Source organism: Panthera tigris, chromosome B2 (genome assembly GCF_018350195.1).
Source record: "Panthera tigris isolate Pti1 chromosome B2, P.tigris_Pti1_mat1.1, whole genome shotgun sequence".
Taxonomy (NCBI): Eukaryota; Metazoa; Chordata; class Mammalia; order Carnivora; family Felidae; genus Panthera; species Panthera tigris.
Genome location: NC_056664.1, coordinates 136,287,693 through 136,302,887, shown reverse-complemented (window position 1 = coordinate 136,302,887; position 15,195 = coordinate 136,287,693). Strand labels below are relative to the sequence as shown.

Here is a 15,195-nt window from a genome sequence, read left to right as displayed (position 1 = left end):
GGCAGAGAGAGAGAAAGAGTCCCAAGCAGACCCTGTGCTGTCAGCACAGAGCCCGATATGGGGCTCAAACCATGAGATCATGCATGACCTGTCCGAAACCAAGACTCAGATGCTTAATCGACTGAGCCACCCAGTTGCCCCTGGACGTCCTGCTTTTATTAAATAACCTTTACGCAAATACAGTAGAGGTTTAAATGTGATCATTTCTTCATAAGACTGTTAGGTTCTATTTGATAATAATGTGAACTCAGGTCCACATTCTGAAGTAATTGTATTCGTTGTTGTTTCCCAAAACTTTCTAGCAATTTTATCTTTAAATTTTTTTCCGTGGGTCTCCTCTTTTATGTGGAATATAGATTCCTTTGTCAACTTCAGCTTATAGACTGTGGATTTGCTTCTGGGCATAATGAATTTATATGTGTACATTCATGTGATAATGCTGCACAGAATATTAGTACTTTCAAGGAGTATCTCTTCATAGCAATTTCAATAGCATTTTCAATTGAGCAGACCAAAGTTTTGTGGTCTGATGTGGTCAGTGATAAGATTTCTTCACAAAGAAGTTCTGCTTTTGTATGATTTTCCTAAATGACATGTCAAATTAACTCTCTTTCTGTTTTGTTTTTTGTGTGCCTAATTCTAATCTGAATCTTATTCCCTACTTCTGAAAAATAGTTTTAAACAAGCACTTATCATTATAAAATATTGAAGCACTAAGCATAGGGAGTTCTATTTTTAAAGCGGTTGAAGAGCAAAAATAAAAATTAAATATAGAGAAGATGTAATTAGTGTTACTATTTTACACAGTTTGGTTTCACTTTTAAAGTGTGTTGGTGGTTGTCTAATTTGGGATATATTTTTATGATTCAACTTGTACTCAAAAATTTTTTTGAAAGCAAAGCTTTGTGGCTTTTTAGAATCTGTAGTAGAAATGGAATTTTTAAAACCTGCCCACAGTGCTGGTATATTGTTTGCATTTCATTTACAGTGGCAATTACTGATCTCTTCTGCAGCTAATTGGGCAGAGAGAAGACATGTGCTGGGTAGGAAGAGACAAGTGACCACGTGCTAGGACACTTGTCATGATGCTATTGCAATAAAACTTTGTAATAATGTCAATGTGATAGTCTCTTGCCCATTGCTTCCTACAACATTAAACTAATCAAAAATAAATTGGTTTCTCTTAATATTATAGTTGTTTGAAGTAAACTGAAATTGAATGCTGTTGGAGTTTTTCTGCATTGGTTTTGTTCTACGTATGGTGTTTTAGCTTCCAGAGATGTGCGGGGATCTAATAATAACTAAAAGTCATTCCTGCAACTTGTATATTTGTAACATCAGTGGAAGTGGTATTTTCCTTATCTGTATAAATGTTCAGATTTATGGATCCCAGGATTTCCCACCCATCAACGTATCAGTGAGATCCATTTATTTTACAGCTGCATAAAGTGTAGAGATTTGGGGAGATGACTTCTCTAACATAAAAATTTTGTGATGAACCCATGATTCCATTATGCCTACCAATTGTTGATAATTTTTCTAAAAGCTATTTTTTTACATTATCCTAGTATGTATTTTTCAAGTATTTTTTTAACCAGATATGGGTAAAAGACTTTAGAATCTATACCCCTTTCAGTATATGACATGTTTTTAAAATGATAATCTGTGAGACTCTGTGGTCTGAATGTTTATCAGTCTTAGAAGAGTATAGATGATAAGAAAGGGCAAAACATCCAGGAAACACCAGACATTGTCAAAACTGTATTCATTGTTTTCATATAAAATTTTAAACTATGTGAGAAACAAATAAAAAAACCCTTTTAGTAAGGCAACATAATCCATCCTTCTCTCTCTCTCTCGCTCTCTCTCTCTTTTTTTTTTTTTTACCAATGTACTATCCTGTATACTCTCTCAGACATGAAAGCATTACACTATAGCATATCTGATATTTGCATACCTTATTTTGAAGGTCTAGGAAGAACAATGGTATTTTAAGATAGAACTTAGTGAGATAATGAAACAAATGAAGATAGGTACATCCAGATCCATTGAAAATGACTTGAGGTAAATACATATTAGAAGTCAGAAATGCCTATAAACTGGATATACTTCATCATTTCTTTAAGTGGTGTGTCCAAGTCTAAGTTTGTATCACTTCTGTAAGCGACATACCTAAGTTTTCCTAGATTTTGTATTTGAGATTCTTAAATGAAAAGTTTGGACTCAAACTTAAAACTTTTTAGAAATATCACCTACTGTTTTGATGTAATACAACACATTATAGGTGTGCGTGTGGGGGGAAAGGTGTATGTGTTCAACACATCATAGAAAAATAAAATGTACTGAAACTTCTAAAATTATTCCAATGTAGTAATATTTAGGGAAATATTTTATACATTTCTTTTTGAAAATATCTAAAACAATAAACAGGTTGAAGAAAATCAGAAAATATCTAATACATGATGAATATTTGTTAGCTAATTATTACTTACACCACCTTGTTTTGTTAAGAAATAATTTGAGGTGGCTGTGAAAACAAAAACATCTTTTTGTTATTATTCTTTAATTTTTTAAACCTATTTATTTATTCCTGAGAGATAGAGAGAGAGACAGAGCATGAGCAAGGGAGGGGCAGAGAGAGAGGGACACACAGAATCTGAAGCAGGCTCCAGGATCTGAACTGTCACAGAGACTCGAACTCATGGGTCTCGAACTCACGAACCGTGAGATCATGACCTGAGCTGAAGTTGGATGCTTAACTGACTCAGCCACCCAGGTGCCCCCAAAAACATCTTTAAATGAGAAAATGTGAAAAAAGAAAATGTAGATGGAAAAATAAGATGAAGCCGGAGGCAATTGTACAAAAAAAGAGCTAACAAGAACACGCTGTCCCACTTGGGTGGGGATCTGCCCGTGTGCCAGACATTGGCTGAAAATATTATATGCATACTACCAGAGATGGAAACTCTGAAAGAACTAAGGGAAGATGCAAGGTTACTTTATAACTACGGAAATCTTACAAAATTGTTTTGAAAATATACATTTATGAAGTCAGTGATGAGATCCAGTGATGCTATTTTTAGCATGTTGTATGCAGACAGAATGTACGTTGGTAAAACAGGATTTCAAGTGAAACTTAAGTTGGCAGAGATTTACCTTGTTGTATTAATCAATGTATCAATCGTATATAAAGTATTTATTTTTATGAAAGTGTATTTTATGCAAGCTGAATGTACATTGGTAATACAGGGTTTAAAATGACTTTTTAGTTTGCAGAGATAAAACTTAAGGGCATTTATCGGGGCACCTGGGTGGCTTAGTCGGTTGGACATCCAACTTCAGCTCAGGTCATGGTCTCACGGTTTGTGAGTTCAAGCCCTGCGTTGGGCTCTGTGCTGAGAGCTCTGAGCCTGGAGCCTGCTTCAGGTTCTGTGTCTCCACCTCTCTCTGCCCCTCCCATACTCATGCACTGTCTCTCTCCGTCTCTCAATAATAAATAAACGTTAAAAAAAAATTAAGGGCATTTATCAACTTGGTATATTAGTCAGTGTTACCAGCCAAATATATCTGACAGCTCATGGAAATTTTGAGACTATAGTAAAAAAAAAAAAAAAAAAAAAAAAAAAAAAAGATGTTACCTCTGCTTCATTTAGAAACAGCTATAATGAGACTAATGTTTTAAAAAGAGACTGCCAGGATATTTATCCATTGAATGTCACCTAATTAATTGGTCACCTTTAAAGGCTCTAGACTTAACCAAGGGATGTTGCTTAAAGACATCTTTGCAGCTTCCTTTTTGGAGCTGCCTTTGTATATAGTTGACAAGTTACAGATAGAAAAACAAAATTCATTGTGATTTATCACTTTTATTTTCAACAACAAAATATTACTACCAACTGGAATGATTCTTAATTATCACAATTGGCTTCAAATTAATCATATCCACCACAAAAGAACAAAGATTTGCTACCAGGGCATTGTCCTCAAGACAATTCCAAAAACAGAGTTTACAAAACAATTTGATCAGGAATTGCCTGGGTGGCTCAGTAGGTTAAGCGACCGACTTCAATTCAGGTCTTGATCTCATGGTTTGTGAGATCAAGCCCCACATCTGGCTCTGTGTTGACAGCCCAGAGCTAGTTTTGGATCCTCTGTCTCCCTCTCTCTCTGCCTCTCCCTGCTCTCTCTCTCTCCCCCAAGAAACAACCAACCGGACGAACGAACAAACAGTTTGTTCAAATAATTTGACAATGTGTAGATGGAAACTTGTCTGGACTCATGTGGAGTATAGGCTCCTGTGTGATTGATTTACAGATAGGATCACATCCATTTGCATTTGTTCATTCTAATGAATTACATACAATTCAGCCATATTATCTTGGTATGTTAATACCTGTGCATGCACAACACATTGATATTTATCACTGTCATTAGAATTGTGCTAGATATGGGGTGCCTGGGTGGCTCAGTTGGTTAAGCATCTGACTTTGGCTCAGGTCATGATATCATGGTTCGTGAGTTTGAGCCCCGCATCGGGTTCTGTGCTGACAGCTCAGAGCCTGGAGCCTGTTTTGGATTCTGTGTCTCCGCCTCTCTCTCTCTGCTCCTCCCTGGCTCACACTGTCTCTCTCTCAAAAATAAATAAACACTTAAAAAATTAATAAAAAAAAGAATTGTGCTAGATACTTCAAAAATATACAATGATAAATTACTATCAGTTTTGGTGTTTCATAATTTTCTCTTTTTTATTTTACCAGACATGTTTTCCCTGAATTAGTTTCCTTTAAAAAATGTGCTTTAAATTGGACATCACAATTACTGAAAAATCTAATATAGAAAACTCTTGCCATCTTGTTACCCTCTAACAATTTTGTTTTGCCTCATTTTTTTCAAGCAGCTGATATAGCTAACTGCACATCAGACACTGTTGAGGATTAGATTTTGCATTAGTCCTTGAGGAAAGTGCATATTACCTATTCCGATTCAGAATGTGACATTATTTTATTTTATTTTATTTTATTTTATTTTATTTTATTTTATTTTATTATTTTATTTTTTATCACATTAAGGCAGACGGGAATAGACGTAAAGGACTTCGGGCGGAGTTGGAGAAGTGGAGTTGCCTTTCATTCGGTCATCCATGCCATTCGACCAGAACTAGTGGACTTGGAGAAAGTGAAAGGCAGATCTAACCGGGAAAACCTGGAGGAGGCTTTCACTATTGCTGAATCAGAACTAGGAATTCCAAGACTACTGGATCCTGAAGGCAAGTTGAATAATTGTTGGTTCTTGTGTACACACATCAACTCGGCAGGTTTCTGTTTCTTAACGGCAGAAATTCCAGATGATTTATGAGACCTTAGTAGAGGCCAGAAATTTTTAGAAAAGCAGTAAGAAATAGTACCTTCCTGCACTAATTTTCTTTTGGAAAAATATTTGCCGTGATATATGGGAGCAAAATAACAGCTCTGCTGCTCCAAACAGCACTTTGGCATTGCTGGTGTCAGCCAGGTGACGTGCACCTACTCAATATAGTAAAGGGTAGAATGAAAGCTTTAGAAGTGTGTGGATATTAGGGGGAAGAAGAGAATCCAGGATAAAAGAATTACTCTACTTATATAACAAAGAATCTGGAAGACATAAGAGATTAATAACCTAATATCATATCTTTAAAATGTCAGCCTTAGAAACTTGGAAATGTTGATAATCATCCAGTGTTCTGGTATCAATGGGGAAAACCACACCAATGGTCAACTGCTATTTTTCATTGGAATTATCTGGCACCTTTTTGGTAAGGCTGTGAATTTTAAGACATGGGAATGGATTCAACTCCTTCAAGCCTTCAAGAGACAATTTTGATGACTTTAATAAACTTTAGTAAACTGTATATATTGTTTGTCATATTGAAATAAACGGGGTAAAAGTGAATTTTCCAAATGCTGCAGACAATTTCTTATTTCGGTTGGCAGTTATGAATATTTCTATTAATGATGCAGAAAAGTCAATACAATGAAAGCAAGTTATTTTTAAAGATGAGGTATCAGAGTAAGCATGATTACCTCTAAAACAGGATCTAAGTGGGACACTTGTGCCTGCAAGGTTACAGATACCTACAAAGCCCTGTTTGACTTCCCGTGAGATGAAAGCAACGTGGAGATCCCTTGCCACTTTGGGAACCCGCAGGGGGCCCCCCCACATTCACTAGGATAGCCAACAGCTTTCCACCTTGTTCTGCACCACACACACACACACACACACACACACACACACACAAACACAAACCAGTAGTATCCAATATACTGTTCAGCTCAAGGAGAAAGCCACATACATTGAGCCCTCAATTTTTCCCAGAGTAGGCCAGGAGGAAGGTGTAAATGGTTTTTTCATACCCACTCGACCAGAGAAGCTTAATGTTTTTTCTTTGATGATAGAAACCGAAGTTGCCCAGATGCAGGGCTAGCCCAGATAGAAGGTGATCTTTTGTTTTCCTAATGCAAACTACCCCCTCAAAAAGTTATTGAGCTTAAACTTTTTTAATTGAAAAAGTTAAAAGTATAAAAATTAATTAATTTTTGAAAAGACATTTAAAAAAAGTCATTTAGCCCACATGAATGTATAAACTTTTAGGAATACAGATGAAATAGACCAAACTCTATCATAACAATTATTTTATGATTTCGTTTCATGTATACTTAAATGCACTTATTGTATTAAATCATGTGGTAAATGTTGTTTTTTTTGCACTTTTACATCTCATGAAAGTTCTTCTCGTTTTTCACATGTGTCTTCCACATCAGTGATCTTGTTGTTTCTGCAATCACCTTGGAGTCCTCCAGCACATTCCAGAATACATTATCACTGTTTCCTCTGAAGCCTTTGGAGTTGCAGCACTTTTTAAACTGGCACTGATAGTCCCTAGAAATTCTATCTCCCATCACAAGAAACATTACAAAATATTAGGGCAGTTTATGTTTTGGTTTTCATGGCTTTTGTTTGGTTATATTTTTTGCTTTGTGGGTATTTGTAATCTCCAAATGTAATCACCTTCTCATTGCCTTTAAAAGAGATAGTTAAAAGATGATTGAAAACATTCAACACTTTTATGTATACAGTCTTACCCCCAGTCTAAGCTACTGATTAAATTTGTATAAATACCTTTGCTTGATCTTTACTGGTTTTATTACACTTAAAAATATCTTTTCAGGCTCTGTGTTTCCCTCAGAGTACTTGACTATTCAAAGTATAGTAATTTAGAGAGAATCAAGCATAAGGGAGAGGCTATCCAAGGAACTGAACATAAGGCATCTCCCTCTTTGCTAAAATAAAACTTGTGGGGGCAAGACAGAGCTTATCTATATTTGGCCAGATACAGTATACAGGCTCTATAGTCACATCATTTACCTGTAAGTGCTTTTTACTCCCCACTTGCCCCTGTTCTGAAATTTACATATTATTTATATTTTATTAATGACACAGAACATCTGAATAATCATATAGGATCTCAGATTTCTGATGAATTAATGTTGAGATTATTTAAATTAAACATGAATTACTTTCCTAAAATTTCTTAGTTAAAATGTGTCATGTTTCTGAGTCATAATATTCCCATCATGTATCATCCAAACTAAATTGGTTTCCCCTCCCTCACCATCTTGAAATATTAATTCTATTTTTCTTCTGCACGGAGGGCACTCTCTTTTGGCATATTAGCTAGATTTCAATATCGTTAGATTAGCACTATAAATAATGCTAATTAATCTATCCACATTTGGTTTGGCTGTTCCAGATGTTGATGTGGATAAACCAGATGAGAAGTCTATTATGACCTATGTAGCCCAGTTTCTGAAGCATTACCCTGACATCCACAACACAGGCACTGATGGGCAAGAGAATGATGTAAGTACTTTTTTTCTTTGAGCACTGATAGCACACTCAGTGATAGTGACCCAGATGTTTAAGCATGCTGCTTTCTAAAAATTAAATTTAAATGCATTTTTTATTTTTATTTTTTATTTTATTTTGTTTTATTTTATTTTATTTTATTTTATTTTATTTTATTTTATTTTATTATTTTATTTTGGAATACATTTCAAAAGGAGAGCAACTGAGTAAAGAATAGATACCAGCAATTGAGGAATCAGTAATCTGAGGATGAAGCAATTTTATATCTATGTCATTTGTGCTTCTAGAACTTGAGTCCCCATATTCTGTTCAATCTGAGAAAATCTAATTTTGACTTTTAGATTTATTATATAAGTCACTAGTCACAACAAACATATGGAAGTAAGGCAAACTTGTAAAAGTTCTAATTATTCACTGTGATTAGATTTTTTCAAGCTCTCAATAGTTTGAATAACATTTATATTTTTTATACTGCTCAAATGACATATGTTCATTGTCATAAAAAAGAAAAAAAGTGAATAAAGGAAAAAGAAAATTATTTGTACTTGATCTTCTAGAGAGACCCTGTCCTAGAGAAAAAAATTAATATGTGGTGTCAGTTACCAACATTTTTATATGTATGTAGATGCATAGAATATTTTAACAAAAATGAGAATTATAGTATACATACAATTTTATCATTTTCTTTTTCTGTCAACATTATAAAAAAATTTCTTCTTATGCCATTCTCTCCAGGACATCATCTAGATGTACAATAATTTATCTAATCTTCATTGTTGAAAATTTCTGAATTTTGCCATTATAAAAAATATGTTTATGAACAATTTTATAATAAAACATTGCTTTATGATTCTTTCTTAAAAGTGGAATTTCTAAGCTAAAGGGAATGTAGGTTTTTACTGCTTTTTGAAATGATTTTGTCAAATTTTCCTGTGGAAACTTTGTCCCATTTTACACTTCAGCCAGCACACCAGCATGCCTATTTTCCCAGACTTTAATAATCAATATTACCATTCTTCTCATTTTTTTAAGTATTATCATTTTTTAAATTATAGTGAGGTAGATTTACTACTGAATTTGAAATTAAATGTAAGATAAAATGACAACAGGGAGAGAAATAAGTGGAATTTTCAAGATGCGTCAAAAAGCTACCTGTCTGATTTCACTGCTCAGGTCTCAACAAGAGTTTTCAAAGCAGTTTGAGATTATCCTGAAGAGAAACCAGAAAAACATTTAATACGTTTTCTAAATAGAAACAAGTCTAAGGTAGCAAAAGCCAAGGGCTCATAACCCAAAGTGTTCAACCAGGAGAAGGTATTACACTAATAGAGATCTGTGGCTTCATAAAAAATTAAGCAGAACAATGGTAACTGGCATTTCCTAGGTTGCTTGGTTGAAATTAATCTGGCTTTTGATATAACTATGTTAGGTATTTAAAAGCTTATCATTTCAGGAAACCTGTTTTGTTCTTTGACAGGATTCAGGCACACATGTTGACCACTAGAGTAACTTATCTGTAGTGAGCAAAGTAAATGTTTCTAAGAAGACCCATGGGAGGCAAAAGCCGACTTTCTACACAAATCCTAGCATGGACTGACGCATGTGCTTTGGAGTCATTTGGGGCTTTCTGGGTTTTGAGAGTATAATCGAGTGTGGTTGTTGCTCTATCAGAAAGCATATTAGAGTTAACCCCCTACAGCAATGAGAAAATCAGCTTTTCATCTGATTTTCGTATCAAAAGTTTTTGTACTACCCAATTGGATTTATTTCTGATCAGGTTTCTGAGTCTGTACTGTTTTAATTTCTGTGACATTAATCATCGCTCCAGATGAGTAAACTCTGTGACTGGCAGCGTTGGAGAAACAAAAGGATGTGCTTTTGTTAATGCTCATGAGCAAGAATTTAATGCCAAAACGCTTCAAGATTTGAAAGACACACATTCCTGACATAAGCCTGCTAATATGCTTTACTCAAGAGGCTTTATTATTAAGAGATTAATTTCATTGTCTGGAAAATAAGTTCTGATTGTTCTTTTCAAGTTTTCTCTATCCCTTCCTAAAAAGAGAATGCATATGATTCTTCAGGGTTATTTCAAAAATTAATTTTGAGGAAAATATATCCTAAACTTTGCTCCTTTTTTAATGTGGCATTTGTAATGGGAAATCTAAACATGAAGATTTTCAAAAAGAAAAAAAGAATTTTATGTTTTTCATGATGTAGGGCTTCTCTTTGCTCGATGCAGCTAAACGGCCACCTAATTCTATCTAGTACAAACTTTTTAATTTTATTTATTTATATTTAATTATTTTATAGATTCTACACACTACAGCTATTGATGCCATTACCTCAAAATACTTGGTATTTGTCTAACCAAGTCTTGGGAAATAGTTCTTTTAATTCACTTTTATTTTGTTTTATTTTTTAAGTTTATTTATTTATTTTGAGAGAGAGAGCATGAGCAGGGGAGGGGCAGACAGAGAGAGAGGGAGAAAGTGAATTCAGGCACAAGCCAGCTTCCTGCTGCCAGCAGGAAGCCCAACACAGGGCTCGATCCCACGAACTGAACCGTGAGATCATGACCTGAGCTGAAATCAAGAGTTAGATGATAACCAACTGAGCCACCCAGACAGTCCTCTTTTAATTCTCTTTTAAAAAGCTTGGCATCGGCTCAGGTCATGATCTCACAGTTCATGGGTGCAAGCCCTGCATCGGGCTCTGTGCTGACAGCTCAGAGCCGGAAGCCTGCTTCAGATTCTGTGTCTCCTCACTTTATGGCTCTCCTCCACTCATGCTCTGTCTCTCTGTCTCAAAAATAGATACATTTAAAAAAATGTTTAATTGAAAAAAAAAAAGCTTGGCATCAGTGTGTCTTCCAGGCTTCCATTTTTTGGTATATTTGATTGCTGTATCTTTTTCATGAGTTTATTTAAAGTGTGTACTTTATAGATCTATTTTATTTTATTTTATTTTTTATGTATAATTTATTGTTAAATTGGTTTCCATACAACACCCAGTGCTCATACCAACAGGTGCCCTCCTCAGTGCCCATCACCCACTTTCCCCTCTCCCCCACCCCCCATCAACCCTCAGTTTGTTCTCAGTATTTAAGAGTCTCTTATGGTTTGCCTCCTTACCTCTCTGTAACTTTTTTTCCCCCCTTCCCCTCCCCCGGGTCTTCTGTTAAGTTTCTCAGGGTCCACATAGGAGTGAAAACATATGGTATCTGTCTTTCTCTGCCTGACTTATTTCACTTAGCATAGCACTTTCCAGTTCCATCCACGTTGCTACAAATGGTCAGATTTCATTCTTTCTCATTGCCAAGTAGTATTCCATTGTATATATAAGCCACATCTTCTTTATCCATTCATCAGTTGATGGACATTTGGGCTCTTTCCATAATTTGGCTGTTGTTGAAAGTGCTGCTATAAACTTTAGGGTACAAGTGCCCCTATGCATCAGCAGTCCTGTATCCTTTGGGTAAATTCCTAGCAGTGCTATTGCTGGGTCATAGGGTAGATCTATTTTTAATTTTTTGAGGAATCTCCACACTGTTTCCAGAGCAGCTGCACCACTTTGCATTCCCACCAACAGTGCAAGAGGGTTCCCCTTTCTCCACATCCTCGCCAGCATCTATAGTCTCCTGATTTGTTCATTTTGGCCACTCTGACCGACATGAGGTGGTATATCAGTTTGGTTTTGATTTGTGTTTCCCTGATGAGGAGTGACGTTGAGCATCTTTTCGTGTGCCTGTTGGCCATCTGGATGTCTTCTTTGGAAAAGTGTCTATTCACGTCTTCTGCCCATATCTTCACTGGATTATTTGTTTTTCGGGTGTGGAGTTTGGTGAATTCTTTATAGATTTTGGATACTAGCCCTTTATCCGATATGTCATTTGGAAATATCTTTTCCCATTCTGTCGGTTGCCTTTTAGTTTTGTTGATTGTTTCCTTTGCAGTGTAGAAGCTTTTTATCTTGATGAGGTCTTAATAGTTCATTTTTGCTTTTAATTCCCTTGCCTTTGGAGATGTGTTGAGTAAGAAATTGCTGTGGCTGAGGTCAGAGAGGTTTTCTCCTGCTTTCTCTTCTAGGGTTTTGATGGGTTCCTGTCTCACATGCAGGTCTTTCATCCATTTTGAATTTATTTTTGTGAATGGTATAAGAAAGTGGTCTAGTTTCATTCTTCTGCATGTTGCTTTCCAGTTCTCCCAGCACCATTTGTTAAAGATACTGTCTTTTATCCATTGGATATTCTTTCCTGCTTTGTCAAAGATTAGTTGGCCGTACATTTGTGGGTCCAGTTCTGGAGTTTCTATTCTATTCCGTTCACAATTGCACCAAGAATCATAAGATACCTAGGAATAAACCTAACCAAAGATGTAAAAGATCTGTATGCTGAAAACTATAGAAAGCTTATGAAGGAAATTGAAGAAGATACAAAGAAATGGAAAAACATTCCATGCTCATGGATTGGAAGAATAAATATTGTTAAAATGTCAATACTACCCATAACAATCTACACATTCAATGCAATCCCAATCAAAATTGCACCAGCATTCTTCTCTAAGGTAGAACAAGCAATCCTAAAATTTGTGTGGAACCACAAAGACCCTGAATAGCCAAAGTAGTATTGAAGAAGAAAACCAAAGCGGGAGACCTCAAAATACCAGACTTTAGCCTCTACTACAAAGCTGTAATCATCAAGACAGTATGGTACTGGCACAAAAACAGACATATAGATCAATTTTAAATCTAATTTTCTTAATGGAAGTAGACATTGCTATGCCTTTCTTACTCCAACCAATAAAACTGATAAACTTTTTCTCTAAAGGTCTTCCTTGAATAATTAGCACTCAGTGTATTTATAGAGAAGAGAAATGAATTAATATACCTCTTTTTTGTATAGTTCACCATTTAAATCATTAATATTTTAACATGTAAACATTTATAAAATGTAAACATTGCCAAAATTAAAACAAAACATCAAATACTAGAATACTAACTTGCCTTATTATATGTGAGCATTTTGATGCTTTCAAAAGTTATGACAATCTCTTAAAGTAACTATACCCATAAAATTATCATCTGTTTGTTTATGGATAGATGCCTCTCCATTGATTTTTTTCTTATTTCCTATATAATCTTTTGTCCTTGATTTATATTCTTTTTCTGTATGTTATCTTGTTTTCATATTGTTAGGAAATACTTCCAGGTTTTCCATCTTTTGCAAATTCTATCCAAAATTTTAAGGTAAGATGTAAATAATCTTGAATTAGTGACCTCTTTCAAACGTCCTATATTCCATAGCTTACTAGCCATTCCTTTGCATGTATTTGCTTTTATATACACGTTTCTTTTAATACATTAATTCTGTTATTTCCTTTTCTTTCTAATAGAACAAATAACCTACATAAATGTTATGAAATGTTAGTTGTAGCCTGAGCCACTCCCATGGACTTTCCCACTAATCTTTAATTATAAGATGGCATCAATTAATTTCTTCTTAATAACACTTAACAGCACTAATGAAAGGAAAAATTTACAATAACAACATTTGGCCTCTTTGTATGTGACATGCAAAATAAAAACAAAGCTAAAGATTTATTTTTATATTTTAAAATATTAAGTAGGAAATAATTACTTGAAGAAGGTAAGTACTCAGTTAGCTTGTATCCTGAGGTCTATTACGTCTCTTCTGCTCAGTATGTGGCCACATAGTTTAGTAAAGTTCATGACACACGGTAGTGCTCAGGAATACTTGTGGGATTAATGACTGTGAGGTCTGTCCCAATTCTAAGTTATCCTATTTGTTTTCCATTTTTCTTATATTCCATCTAGGGCTGAGGTTAAAGATCTATCAATAAAATATAATGATGCCAACATTCAAATAACAAATTAAAAGTAACTAATTGTATATCAAATGTTAAAGTAATTTCTATTTCATGCCCCATGAATCGTGAGTTGATGTACATTAAACATACTGCAGAACATATAAGAGTGCCTGCGTGTATATTTGAGTGAAAAAGAGAGAAAGAGAAAGTGAAGGAAAGAGAAACAGTCATGAGAATGCTGGCATGAGTTCCAGGCAGGAATGTTGCCTGGAATTTAGGTGGTCTTCTCTAGACAAATAGACCTCCATGTCTTTGAATGCTGGTAAGGTTACCAGTCGAAGAAAAGCCGCTGGACTAAATGAGCTCTGGAAATCTAAATATTGTTTGTATTTCAGTTTCCTCTTAAGAGGAGAATGTTGAGTGTGTAAATAGCTCCATCCTTCTTACCTTATTGCAGTTTGCTTGACACTGGCCCACCAGTAGAAAAGTCATTTACTAGATGAACCCTAATGAAGTTAACTTAACATAATCCTTTCTCTAAGGTGACTGTGAAAAAATTTCAGTTGGTGAGAAACAGGTCATTGGAGGCTCACAGTGAGAGGTCCATGTCATTTCGATGATCCCCCTCGTAGCGGTCACGTTGGCCTCTGGTATCTTGGAGGTAGACCAAGAGCATTTTGTTCTTCTGAGCTCATAAGAATATGCCATTTGTGCTTTTATGGGTGTGATAGTCAACCAGTCACCCGGTAATAAACCATGCGCTTTGGTCATGTTTATCTGTTCATTCAAAAGAGCCGTCTTGGGAAGAACTAAAACTTTAGAGCTTTGGGCTCCTGTTCATTTCTTTCTCTACTGACCTATTTTACCACTCATTTACTCTACCATTGTATATTGAGTGAGACTGAGGGCTAGACACGATGTTAGGCTAGAGAAAAATAAGATAAATAAGGGGTTTGTACCATGGATGGAGGGGAAGAGACAAGTGGACGATATAAAAATAGTGTTTTTCTAGTGAATATTTGAGCTCAGGTTGTTACAGGATCAGAGAAGTATTCTCAAAATGTGGTCACTAGACCAGCAACATTAGATTCACCTGGAAATTTCTTAGAAACGCAGATTCTCAGCCTCCACCCCAGACATACCAAGCCAAGGAAGACCGAGGGTGGTGCCCAGCAATCTATTTTCAGAAGTCCTGCAGGTGATTGTCACGCATGCTGATGTGTGAGAACCGCTGGCACAGAAGAGGGATCCAACAAGACTTCTGGGTCAGAAAAATCTTTCTAGAGAGGTTGTGTCTGAGCTGAGCTCTGAGGAAGGCATTATTCAGAGCAAAATGTTTCAGGCAGGACAGGATTGCTTTTCAAGACTGGAAAGCGAGAGAAGGTGTGGGTCACGACGGCAGTGTGTGCCAATCTCTGTGCTGCGTGTGCCGCACAGGTTTTCTCGAATTCTCCCCCAAACTGGG

The 15,195-nt window shown here is 35.6% G+C and overlaps 1 protein-coding gene and 1 long non-coding RNA gene across 15 annotated transcripts in view; one reads left to right on the top strand and one right to left on the bottom strand.

Annotated features, from left to right (window-relative positions):
* Window positions 1–15,195, top strand: part of SYNE1 (spectrin repeat containing nuclear envelope protein 1) — a 470,028-nt gene that overhangs the window by 126,337 nt on the left and 328,496 nt on the right. For 12 of the 13 annotated variants that reach the window (XM_042987332.1, XM_042987340.1, XM_042987338.1 and 9 more), the window contains exons 8-9: window positions 5,070–5,266; window positions 7,787–7,896. In XM_042987332.1, coding sequence (XP_042843266.1) covers window positions 5,070–5,266; window positions 7,787–7,896 — 307 coding nt within the window. Of the gene's footprint in view, window positions 1–5,069; window positions 5,267–7,786; window positions 7,897–13,098; window positions 13,150–15,195 lie in introns of all 13 variants that reach the window. The other variant, XM_042987347.1, reaches the window with a different exon arrangement.
* The window catches only part of LOC122238782, a 55,366-nt gene that overhangs the window by 3,843 nt on the left and 36,328 nt on the right, over window positions 1–15,195 (bottom strand). The window contains exon 4 of one of the 2 annotated variants that reach the window (XR_006217951.1): window positions 5,284–5,358. The exons of the other annotated variant lie outside the window; for it this stretch is intronic. This is a non-coding gene — a long non-coding RNA (uncharacterized LOC122238782). Of the gene's footprint in view, window positions 1–5,283; window positions 5,359–15,195 lie in introns of those variants that run through there. 2 annotated transcript variants of the gene reach the window in all.